This window comes from Dryobates pubescens, chromosome 5 (genome assembly GCF_014839835.1).
Source record: "Dryobates pubescens isolate bDryPub1 chromosome 5, bDryPub1.pri, whole genome shotgun sequence".
Taxonomy (NCBI): Eukaryota; Metazoa; Chordata; class Aves; order Piciformes; family Picidae; genus Dryobates; species Dryobates pubescens.
Genome location: NC_071616.1, coordinates 46,525,518 through 46,537,730, shown reverse-complemented (window position 1 = coordinate 46,537,730; position 12,213 = coordinate 46,525,518). Strand labels below are relative to the sequence as shown.

The 12,213-nt window shown below is 46.4% G+C and overlaps 1 protein-coding gene across 1 annotated transcript in view; it reads right to left on the bottom strand.

The window, feature by feature from the left end:
* Positions 1 to 12,213, bottom strand: part of RYR3 (ryanodine receptor 3) — a 236,232-nt gene that overhangs the window by 129,389 nt on the left and 94,630 nt on the right. Inside the window, exons 16-21 of the mRNA XM_054162126.1 lie at positions 11,977 to 12,095; positions 10,618 to 10,751; positions 9,764 to 10,005; positions 4,397 to 4,589; positions 501 to 717; positions 195 to 299 (exon numbers count right to left, since the gene is read on the bottom strand). Of these exons, the coding sequence (XP_054018101.1) occupies positions 195 to 299; positions 501 to 717; positions 4,397 to 4,589; positions 9,764 to 10,005; positions 10,618 to 10,751; positions 11,977 to 12,095 (1,010 nt within the window). The remainder of the gene's footprint in view (positions 1 to 194; positions 300 to 500; positions 718 to 4,396; positions 4,590 to 9,763; positions 10,006 to 10,617; positions 10,752 to 11,976; positions 12,096 to 12,213) is intronic.

Below are 12,213 nucleotides of genomic sequence, written 5' to 3'. Positions count from 1 at the left end.
GTTAGTTCTATCCCACATTTGTCTCCTGATCACCATTTAGTGCCACTGTCTCCTGCCAGCTTGCACGTTTGCCTGTTGTTAGCAATGTGCAGACCACCACCAAATGCTCCTTTCAACTTTCATGTCCAGCTTTTCTGGTAGCAGAATTAACCTAATGCAGGTGTCTGCACCCAGCCAGGTCATTCAAAACATACCTTGCCATATGTCCAGCCCAGTTCTATTTTATTCATCCCCCACAGCTCGTGGATATTTTCAGCTAGCTTGTCCCTGATCTTTTCGAGATGAAAAGGAAGAGCAATCTAAGAAAAGAGCAGAAGAATTCAGCACGTAAGAAGAGGTTCCAGTTACCACACTTTGTAGGTCCAAGATCATTTAGTTCAGTTAAATGATGAACTGCTAAGAAAGGGGCAAACTACCTTAGGGTTTTTGGTTTTTTGTACTGTGAATTTTAATTGTGTTAAGGCACATTTTATAACCCCTTTATTTCACATGTAACCTACCTGACTGGTATCTATTGGGCAAGGGATAAAGGAAGCTTGGGAAAGAAATTGTGTTGTACCCAGCAAATCCCTCACTCCTTCAGAATCTCTCTTGTATTCTTTCACTGGTTCCAGTTTCATCTTCTCTTTTGGAAGCAATGCCTCATAGCAGGGAGCATAGCCAGCAGGAGGGAGAAACTTGAACTCTCCGTGACGTCCACCCAGCAAGAAGCGAACTCTGTGCAAGAGGCAGGGAAGAATGATGCTCTTCAATAGGCAGACACACCAGTGCCATGAACAGATCACATGTCTTTGAACAGCAGCTACAGAAATGCAGGTGAGGTTCATGCTCTGATCAACAACAAGCATTCCTATGAGCAGATACTATCAGTAACAGCATCACTTACCCACTGTTATTGCAGAGTCATTATCCAGTGCAGCAGTGTACTAAACAAAACCCCAAGTGCTTCTTACTTACAATCAGATGGTTGTAAGCTGTGAAATATTGAATGCATTACAATGATTTTGCAACATGAATCTGATTTCAGCTGGACTGCTACTCTGCAATGTAGGGACAAAGAGGCTGGTGGGAAACATTTGCTCATTTTTATCATACCAAGGCATTGCCAATTGCTCTCAAAACCAAAGAAGCAACTTTGCTTCTGAAGGTCAAGAGGGAAGGTTGGATGTCCATGTCCAAGGGAAGTCCCTCAGGAATCAGTCCTGGGACCAGGCTTGTTTAACATCTTTGTTGATACCATGGACAGTGGCATTGAGTGCACCCTCAGCAGGTCTGCTGATGACAGAAGTTGTGTGGTGCAGCTGACAGCTGGAGGGAAGGGATCCATCCAGAGGGACCTGGACAGGCTTCAGAGATGGGCCCATGACAACTTCATGAGGTTCAGCAAGGCCAAGGGCAAGGTCCTGCAGCTGGGTCAGGGCAATCCCAGGCACTGATACAGGCTGGGCAGGGACTGGCTTGAGAGCAGCCCTGAAGAAAAGGACCTGGGGGTGCTGGTGGATGAGAAGCCCAAGAGAGCCAGCACGGAGCACTTGCAGCCCAGAGAGCCAACCAGAGCCTGGGCTGCAGCAAGAGAAGTGTGGCCAGCAGGGCCAGGGAGGGGATTCTCCTCCTCTGCTCCACTCTGCTGAGACCACAGCTGGAGCTCTGGGGCCAGTTCTGGAGCCCCTAGGACAGGAAGGATCTGGAGGGGCTGGAAGGTGTCCAGAGAAGGGCCACGAGGATGAGCAGAGGGCTGGAGCTGCTCTGCTGTGAGGACAGACTGAGGGAGTTGGGGTTGTGCAGCCTGGAGAGGAGAAGGCTCCCAGGTGACCTAATTGTGGCCTTCCAGTATCTGCAGGGGGCTCCAAGAAAGCTGGGGAGGGACTTTTGAGGGTGTCAGGGAGTGATAGGACTGGGGGGGATGGAGCAAAACTAGAAATGGGGAGATTCAGACTGGATGTTAGGAAGAAATTCTTCCCCATGAGGGTGGTGAGAGCCTGGCACAGGCTGCCCAGGGAGGTGGTGGAAATAGCCCACACATTTGATAGGATGGGTGACCAGAAACAGCCTTTATCCCACTTTTTACTTAGCTCCAGTATTTCTAGAAGTGCATCAGATGAATCTATTTCATTGACAGGGAAAGAGACATTAATAATGTACAAAGAGGAGAAAAATGAAGCATACACGTTTGCTCTAACAGGATGTACACAGCCACAAGTCACCTGGGGGGGAAAAAAAGGATAAATGGGGAGAAAATGCCTACAGTGAAGTGTGGGAGAGCAGGTGCTGAGAAGGACTTAAGAGAGAAAAGACTGATGATGGAATGATGAAGCAGAGCCAGTATAAGGGACCAAGAAGTCACAAAAAGCTAATAAACCACAACAGAAGCAGGAACATGAGAGTTTGTGCCCAGGGTAGAACATTCTCCTCCTGGACTCAGGAATGCCAAGGAATTAACTCCTCTGATGCTAACAGACACAGAAAATGGCAAATACCCTGCTGCTGCCACTGAGGACAAGGCAAAAGGCTCTCACAAATTGCACAAACATCCAATGAGAATGAAGGAAAAAATAATTACACCAATTTCGGTAGATTTCTGGCAGAAAAAGAGTAATTAACACTTTCAAAAGCTCTTCTACTAATGCAGGCACATAATAGGGTCACTGCCAGAGAACAGATGAAAATTGATTTATTAAACCCTTTTTAGTCCTCTTATTCTCTTTGTACTCTCACCTGAGAGGTTCCCTTAAGGAGGGGATGCTCAAAATACCTTTTTTCTCCATGCTGATCACAAAAGGAAAAAGCCCAGAAGGAAGCAGGGATTTACTGACCTCAGGGGAAGGAAGATTTTCTTTTCTTAATTGCTAAATATATGAACCACCTCTGACCTGAGCTTTCTTTTCCTTAAGAAAGCCATAAGCTGTCTGCTCTGGGCATGCTGAACCTTCCTTTCTCAAAAATCCTCCAAGGGCTTCAATACCTTTGCTATGGGGACAGGCTGAGGGAGCTGGGGCTGTGCAGCCTGCAGAGGAGAAGACTCTGGGGGACCTCAGAGCTGCTGCCAGGACCTCAAGGAACCCTACAGGAAGGCTGCAGAGGGACTTTCCATCAGGGGGTCTGGAGACAGGCCAAGGGGGAATGGTTTGAAGCTGAGGCAGAGCAGGGTCAGACTGCAGCTGAGGAAGAAGTTCTTCAGCAGGAGGCTGCTGAGACTCTGGCCCAGGCTGCCCAGGGAGGCTGTGGCTGCCTCCTTGCTGGGGGTGCTGAAGGCCAGGCTGGATGAGGCCTTGAGCAGCTGAGTGTAGCTGAGAGGTGTCCCTGGGCATGGTGGGGAGGTTGGGGCAGAGGAGCTCTGAGCTCCCTTCCAGCATGAGCCATTCTATAACAATTACCACGTGCAGCAGTCATTCTCCTTTCACTAGAAGCCAGTCTTTTGCAGATTTTCACCCCTCCACAGCATCTCACTCTGCTCCTGACTCTCTCTTCCAAGCCTGGCATCTTGCCCATCAGCACTTTTTCACTGAGGAATTTTTTTCTTAACTTATTCATATTTTATATGGAAACAATGCTCAACCTAGAAAAGTTAGGAAAGGCTCAGCCTTACTGAAGAATTCTCCTGACTTATCTTTGTATCCTTCTTTCCTAATCTTGTGGCCTGTCAATACCAGCAATAAAGACGACCTGAAGAGAATTGGCCACGTTCTAACAGCAGCGCCAGAGGCAGGCTTTTGTTGTTGTGTCAGCTTGGTGATGTGAACACAGCTGTTCAGGAGACTGACATTTAGAGATGTGCTGAATGGGTTACAGATAAAATAATAATAGAAGCCTGAAAATGTTAAGTTGAAATCTCAGGTGTTTTGGCTACAAAACGGGTAAGAAGTGGGGCACATGAGTAACGAAAACAGCTTCACCTCTCCTCTTGGGTTTCCTGCTGTGAACACAGGGTCAGTTTGTATGATCACTTCATATTTTTTTCAGTTCCTACTGAGAAAGCCAGTGAGCATTTCAATCAGTGTCACATGTGCCTCTAATGTGCTTTATTCTCACTGATAACTGGAATGAGACAAAATTAACTTTCCCTAAGTCAGCGAATACCCACAGAAAAGAATTTCCAGACACTGACTTGGTGGAATTGCTAACAGGCTCCCATTTCACCCTTAAGTGAAATCATCATTGAACAAATCAGCAGCTTCCTGCCTCCCTCCCAGCTGCTGGTTGGGCAGAACCAAAGCAACAAACCAGAACAAACTATACAAGCATTTGAATGAGATTTTGTGAGGAGACAGCAGAGAAAACAAATTGAAGTCGTACTCACCTGACACCTGCTGATAAGCTCACAACAGGGAAGAAGGACCTGAATAATTTGTGTGTCAAGACAGCAGAAAAAACAAAAAGAAAATGAAGCTGTACTTACTTCACACCTGCTGATAAGCTTACAACGGGGAAGAAGAAGCCTTCCGTGCTGAAGTTCTCAAACATGCCTTGCACAGGCTGCCCGTTAATGCGGAATGAAATGCTGGGGACACCTAAATCCAAGCAGCAGCTCACCACGTCATCAGATGCTAATAAATGCTGATTGACAGATGCTACAGCTCTGGGGACTCGACCTAGGATAAAAAGTATTCAGTAACAAGAAGCTGTAAGCAGATTCTCACAGGTTTAAGCATGAAATTATTTCCTCTAAAGCAGCATCAGGTTTTGTGTCCGCAGTCACGAAGACATGATCCTGCCTTCATCTGCTTCAGCAGCAGTTCTGCCTTCAGAGGCAGGGAGGGAATCAACCTTCTTCAAGCTGCTGTGTGGCAGAGAAGTGCATGAACTGAACAGATCACCTGTGACCTCTGACACTGTTTGCAAGGCAGAACGTGCCCAGCTGAAATCAGGCAGTTCACACTGTAGCCCGAGGCACTGTTAGCCCTCTTTATAGAGCAAGCACTGATATAGCCAGGGCTGGTTTCCTTTAGTTCTTTGTGAAATGCCAGATCCACTTCTCAGTGAATATTCAGTGGTAAGACACTGGAACTCCCCAAAGAAGTTGTGAATACCTCATCACTAGAAGTGTTTATGGTTAAGTTTGGACAGGGCTCTGAGCATGCTCATGTGGTTGAAGATGTCCCTGCTCATGGCAGTGAGGCTGGAATTAAATGATCTTTAGAAGACCCTTTTTAAACCATTCTGTGATTCCATAAATCTCCTGGAGCTGTGACTGTGACCAACACCCAGGTTTGCAGTGGCATAATGATACATGAGTTACCAAAAAAATGGATCAGGAATTTAATGGGCCAGGTTTTGCTGTGCAACCACACACTGAACAGGGGGAGCTTCACTTTCCCTGCTTGGGAAGGTAGGGAACCTTACAACCATCCATTGGACTCAGTGATTATAATAACAATTAATTAGAGATACCTGAAGAAATCTAACTATACACACTTACAAACAACTGCAGTTGGCATAGAAATGTATTTTTAGCCAAGGATTATCTCACCAGAATTCCTTTCAAAACAATCCCCTTGAAAACACTGCACCTTAACTGTAAAGCAAGTCTAACTAAGCAGTCAAGCACTGCTCCAAATTATTCTGCTTGGAACTTCTTAAGAACAAGTCGATTCAGCTGTCAGTGCTCTGAACCTTCCCTTCCTGCAGGAGATGAGGTGCAAGGGACTTTCCAGCACTGTATTTCTGAGGGTCAGTGAGTGTTTTATTGTGTATTAATGCTTTACTCCTCCATTTTGAATGGTTATGCTACAGATGTCTCCCAGCCTACTCCCCAAAACAATTCATTTCTCTCATTTCATAACTGTTCAGGAACTGAGCTTTGCTTTTTTGCTTTATTTGGCTGAAAATAAAATAAACTTGGAAGTGTGCACAGAGAGAGATTTTATGTACAGAATCCTACGCTGGAACAATGCTGATGAAACTGAAAAGTCAAGCACACCCAAAAAGGAAATGTCAGAACGAAGGCATAGCCCTAAACAGCATCTCTGTGGATGCTGTAGTTACAACACTTCATTGCATGGCCACCCGCTGTGATCTCCTGAGCAGTCAAAGAGTACTTAACTCTGTAGGGCACTTCAAGGTACGAAGAAACACAGGAGAAGAAATGCTCCTGCCCACCTTTCTTGAAGAGCAGTAAACAAAGCACAAGTCACAAAGAGAACTAATTAGAAGACAACCATCATTAAACCATCATTAGTACAATGCGTGCAAGAGAGATCTGGAAGGAACAAGAACACGCTGCTGCCTCACTAAGAGCTGCACACACAAGGCCTGAAATATGTTTTGGGTTTTTTTTCCTGCCAGACTTCTGAATGCTCACGGATGGCTGCAGACTCCAGAAAGAGAGCTGCTGGATTAAGGCAGATCTATGGAGTGTGCTGATGCTTTTCCTAAGTGTTTGGAAGGAGTTTTAAGAGCCTTTGCACAGGAAACAGAAAGCTAAACTCCTGGTTTAGCAAACTCTTACCAAACATCCTTTAAAACAAAATTCCCAATTCAATGTTTGAAACTTTAAAGAGGTGGCCAGAAGTGTCCAGCTTCAGAAAAACTGTCCACATCTCTTTCTGTCAATTAGGTCAGTTTGCAACTCAATTCTGTCCTGGGGCAGAGAGGTGGCCAAGAAAATTTGTTCTGAAGCAATTTATGGTTAACAAAGGCATAAGCCAAGGAAAATACCATTTCAGACCATATTAACACATTGTTAAGGAGAGCTGATGCTCCAGCTTCATCCAGGTTCTTAAGAAAAATCTTCTGTATCATGGAACTGTTAGGATTGGAAGAGATCTCAAGGATCAGACAGTTCCAACCCCCTGCCATGGGCAGGGACACCTCACACTACAGCAGGTTGCTCACAGCCACCTCCAGCCTGGCTGCAAACACCTCCAGGCAGGAGGCTTCCACCACCTCCCTGGGCAGCCTGTGCCAGTCTCTCACCACCCTCATGGGGAACAACTTCTTCCTCACAGCCAATCTGAATCTCCCCACTTCTAGTTTTGCTCCATCCCCCCCAGTCCTATCCCTCCCTGACACCCTCAAAAGTCCCTCCCCAGCTTTCTTGGAGCCCCCTTCAGATACTGGAAGGCCACAATTAGGTCTCCTCACAGCCTTCTCTTCTCCAGCCTGCACAACCCCAACTCTCTGAGTCTGTCCCCACAGCAGAGGTGCATGAATGAAAGACCTTCAGACAGATGATTACACGTTTTAAACCCAAGTGCCAGAGCTCTCTTTTTAAAAGATTTATGAAAGCAGAATACTGTTGTAGGTTAAGGACTAACTGTCCTACCATAGAGATAAATTCCTCCAGGGGACTACACAGTCCTAAGGGACAGGATATTGTAATTTGTTATTCCCTTCCACATCCTGCATCTCCCTCTATAAGGAGCAGACCTTTTGGTCATCTCTCCCTCCCTAGCCTCTCTGCTGCTATTGCTTTCAGCTGCTTGGGAGCGAGGCCTGGCTGGCAGGAGTCTATTTCTTACTGCGTAGCGAGGCCTAACTCGGGAGGGTGGGGGCCGTATGGGGCCCACCTCAGACCTAGCATATAGAGGCAGGTAGATATATACACATAGGGCACTTGAGCATCTCCCCTGTGAAGAGAGACTGAGAGCCCTGGGGCTGTTGAGTCTGGAGAGGAGAAGGCTGAGAGGGATCTGATCAATGTCTATCAATAGCTGGGGGGGGGTGGGGGTCAAGTGGAGGGGGCCAAGCTCTTTGTGGTGGTGCAGAGGAATTAGCCAAGGAACAATGGATACAAACTGGAACAGAGAAGGTTTCAGCTCAACATGAGGAGAAACTTCTTGACAGTGAGGGTGGCAGAGCCTGAAGCAGGCTGCCCAGAGAGGTTGTGGAGTCTCCTGCTCTGGAGCCTTTCCAACCCCACCTGGATGCCTTCCTGTGCAGCCTGCCCTGGGTGATGCTGCTCTGGCAGGGGGGTTGGACTGGATGACCTCTGGAGGTCCCTTCCAGCCTCTAATGTGCTGTGAAACTACGAGAGATGTACCTATATACACACCCCCATCTGTTTATACACACATACATCCCCACCCCCACCCCCTTTTGTGCCTTAATGCCTTTTGTACTGTATTTGCCTTCTGAAAATAGTATTTCTATTTAACCTCCAGTTCTGTGTGTTTTCATTTACTCCTTTGGGGTAAAACACATCCTGCCCCAGCCCAACCCAGGACAAGTATGCAAAATCATCTACAAATTCTAGCACCTCTTTCACTCCTTTCACTTCACTTTTCTTTCTCATTACTTATTGATATTTCATCTAAGTATGCTGTTACACAGCTAGCAGAGGATGTAATTGAGGGTTCACAGCTAATTACCTAATTATTTTCATATGCATTTTTTTCTCTGAAATTTTCCTTACTTGCAGAGTGTTTAGGAACTTCTAAGTCAAAAGACCCATCCGCATTTCCTGTGTTGCCATTTGATTTTCACTGTCACCCACCAGCCCTTTGCTCCCTGTCCCTTCAGGCACACTGGCACAGGTAAAAGCTGTTCTGCCTGCTTATAAAAATACATTCTAGTTCCCTTTCCCCTTCATGTTGTACTGGGGGAGGGATAACCACGCTAAAATTCCAGCTCCAAACCCACTTCCCAGCTATCTGTGAGCCCCAGAGGGCTCTCACTAATCCCTCTCCAAAGCATCAGATTCCTGAGAGGTTTGCTTTTGTAACACCCTCACCATCACACAAATTCTTTGAGCTGCAACGCTTCACACAAGTCCTCCTGCAAAGTGTTTTTCCTCTTCCAGAGTGCTTACTCAAATCTACCCAATTGCAAGGGCCTCCACCTTCTTGTTAACTCAGCCCACTAACATCTTCAATTTTCTCTTTGGCATGGAATCATTAATAAGACCTTAAATTTACTGCCCCAGATCCCTAAGTGACCACAAAATATGCATTTGCTAGCATCCACTAACTCCCTTCTTTATAGACTGCCAGAGTAACCCTGCTGCTGCAGCACTGAGACTCTCCTACATTGCTGCACACAGTAAGAAGTGGTCCTAGAAACAACTAAGCCTATTTTGGATAGTAAGATGAAAAATATTTATTCAAAGAGCAGAGAAGCTACAGGTTTGCAGTTTGAGAATGCACCACAGACATTTTGTTTGCCTGAGGTTGGTAACAGTGCAACAATTCTGAATTCTGGCTGAGAGGATAATTTCTGAGTGAGCAAAATGGTCTTTTCTCAAAGTATTCATCAACATTTCAATTCAGTGTATGAATTCTATCAGACACGAGGTTAATGAGGTCTTTTTTCCCCCCAACTGTGGATCCAAAGTGAAAGAATAATGCAAACAGAGATCCATGCACAATGAATTTGTCTGAGATCAATACAGCCATTCATTTCTGAACACACCCATTCAAGTCAGTATTGATCAAGATCAATTTTTTGCCATTTTCTGTTCAAAACTGTGAAAACAGAAGGATCCTAACAGTGTAACTGGTAGAATTCAATGCTGACTTTCCAGCCCTGTCTGGATGTGCTCCTGTGTGACCTGCTCTAGATTCTATGGTCCTGCTCTAGCAGGAGGGTTGGACTCAATGATCTTCGCAGGTCCCTTCCAACCTCCAGGATCCTCTGATCCTGTGATTCTGTGATCCTGTGACTAAACTCTCAGACAAAAAGCCTGGTCTGAACTTCTGAAGAGCTTCCTGGTATCCTGGAATTCTGGCTGTAGCTCACTACAAACCAGCAAGCTACATCTGGACAGGTTCTGAAGGGAGGCAGGAAACTACTGCATGCAAGGATAACTAGAAGTGAACAAAGTACTCACCAGACCACAGATGAAGGCCATCAAAACCATAAGAGTACAGGTCATCACCAACACCATTGCCTCCCCATCCTTCTCCACCTCCAGGGTACGGGGCATAACCTGAAGTGGATGCCCATCCAACTCGCAAATGGGTGGGCTCTGCCGTCAAGAACGGATCAACCTGATCAATTATTAACTCAAAGTACCACTTCTTGTACTGTGCAGAACCCTCAGCAACACCCAGGAAGATGTTTGGCCTTATGCTAGGAAAGGAAATGCAAGGCAGTTAGTGCCACCACAAACCGCACCACGCGAATCACATTGCTGTAAAGCAGTCCAACTCGCTCTGCAAATGCCCTGAGCGCAGAGGCTGGCACTTGGCCTTTTCAGACAAAGCCAACCCATTTCATGACTTTAAACACCTGCACTAGAACCAGGTATAGGATCCATGCTTTGAAAAAATTAGAGTCAGAAGAGGAACAACAGGATAACATCCTAACATCGATGAAACAAGAGTGAAGCTGCCAGGCAACCAAATTCCTCTTCAAAACACCCGAGTGCTTCACAGTATTCACATAGTCTGTACTGAGTATTAGGTAAAGCCAAGCTTTGCTTTCAGTGAGAAACCACCAACTTTCCTCTTCCCATTTCAGAACAGATTTTACTACCAATCAGCAACTTCTGATGGAGCACAGCTCCCACACTGATAGCAAAAAATGTTGATTTCAGAAGCTAATACAGAAACACTTCCTAAAGTGTGTCTCTCAGCACTGAAAGCTGTGGAACACCTCTTAGGTTGTGGTATTCTCACTCACTTAGTAAAGACATGTAAGCTGCATGCTTTTCTCCTGTGCCAGTAAAACATGTCACTGTACCTTGTCACATCATTGATCAAACGTGTCTGCAGCAGTAAGTCTCTTCTAGGCAGCAGGTTGTCACAGATCAAATTTTGGTTGGCACGAACTGCAACTCCATTGCAGACACACAGAGAGCAGAGCACATCTAGAACCTTAAACAAAAATTGGTCAGAAGCAAACCAGGTAAGGGGAGCTGCATACAGGACCATTATTCAGTTGGTAGTTTAATTTGTAGTCAGAACAGACCTAAATGAAGGAATCTAACTGACAGTATCATTATTGTTCTCTAAACACTGTTCAAATCTATGTCCAGAGGAGGCCACAAAGATGATCCAAGGCCTGGAAGACCTCTGCTATGAGACAGGCTGAGGGAGCTCAGGGTGTGCAGCCTGGAGAAGAGAAGACTCTGGGGGGACCTTAGAGCTGCCTTCCAATAGCTGAAGGGATCCTGCAGGAAGGCTGCAGAGGGACTTTTCTTCAGGGTGTCTAGAGACAGGCCAAGGGGGAATGGTTTGAAGCTGAGGCAGAGCAGGGTCAGACTGCAGCTGATGAAGTTCTTCAGTACAAGGCGGGTGAGACTCTGGAATAAGTTTCCCAGGGAGGCTGTGGCTGTCTCCTCCCTGGGGGTGTCCAAGGCCAGGTTGGATGAGGCCTTGAGCAGCTGAGTCTAGTTGAGAGGTTCCCTGCCCATCTGAGCAGGGAGGTTGGAGGAGATGAGCTCTGAGGTCCCTTCCAACCTGAGCCATTCTAGGATTCTATGATAGGGAGCGAGCAGAGTCCAGTTGAAACTGGAAAGCAATTACAGATGACAGATCTCAGCAAGGCAAATTGGCAGATGGACTTCAAGGGTACTTTATTCCTTAAGAGGTACTAGAATCATGATTTGCATGTAAATGTAGATGGTCAGAGGGCTGGAGCACCTGCCCTGTGGGACAGGATGAGATAGTGGAGGCTGTTCAGCCTGGAGTGGAGAAGGCTCCAGGGAGACTTTAGAGCTGCCTTTCAATACCTGAAGGGGGCCTGCAAGAAAGCTGGGAAGGGACTTTTTACAAGGGCTTGTAGTGGGAATGAACTCAAGCTTGAGGAAGTCAGATTTAGACTGGAGATTGCAAAGAAATTCTTTGCAGTGAGGGTGGGGAGACTCTGGCACAGGCTGCCCAGGGAGGCTGGGGATGTCCCCCCCCGAAGGTGTTCAAGGCCTTGAGCAACCTGGGCTGGTGGGAGGTGTCCCTGCCCTTGGCAAGGGGGGTGGAACAAGATGATCTTTAAGCTCCCTTGCAACTAAACCATTCTATGAATCTCTGACTCTGGAGATCTGTCTGGGATTTGAACAACTCAGTGAGAGATGCTGAATGCAGCCTGGCTCACCAGCCATACCTTGTAGTTGCGCCCATGCTTATCCAGGAGGGAAATGATAGACTTGATGTGCTCCTCAGCTATCATATTTAAAGCTTCAGGGCTTTCAATCAAGATGCAGTGCAACACTTCCAAAATACCTGTATGAAGGCCATGGAAATCATCTTGTTATTAAATCATCTGTGCAACTAACACAATCTCAAAGCTCAGTTAATAACAGAGCAGCTTTTCCCCAGCCTAAAAAGAGAATGAAAGCAC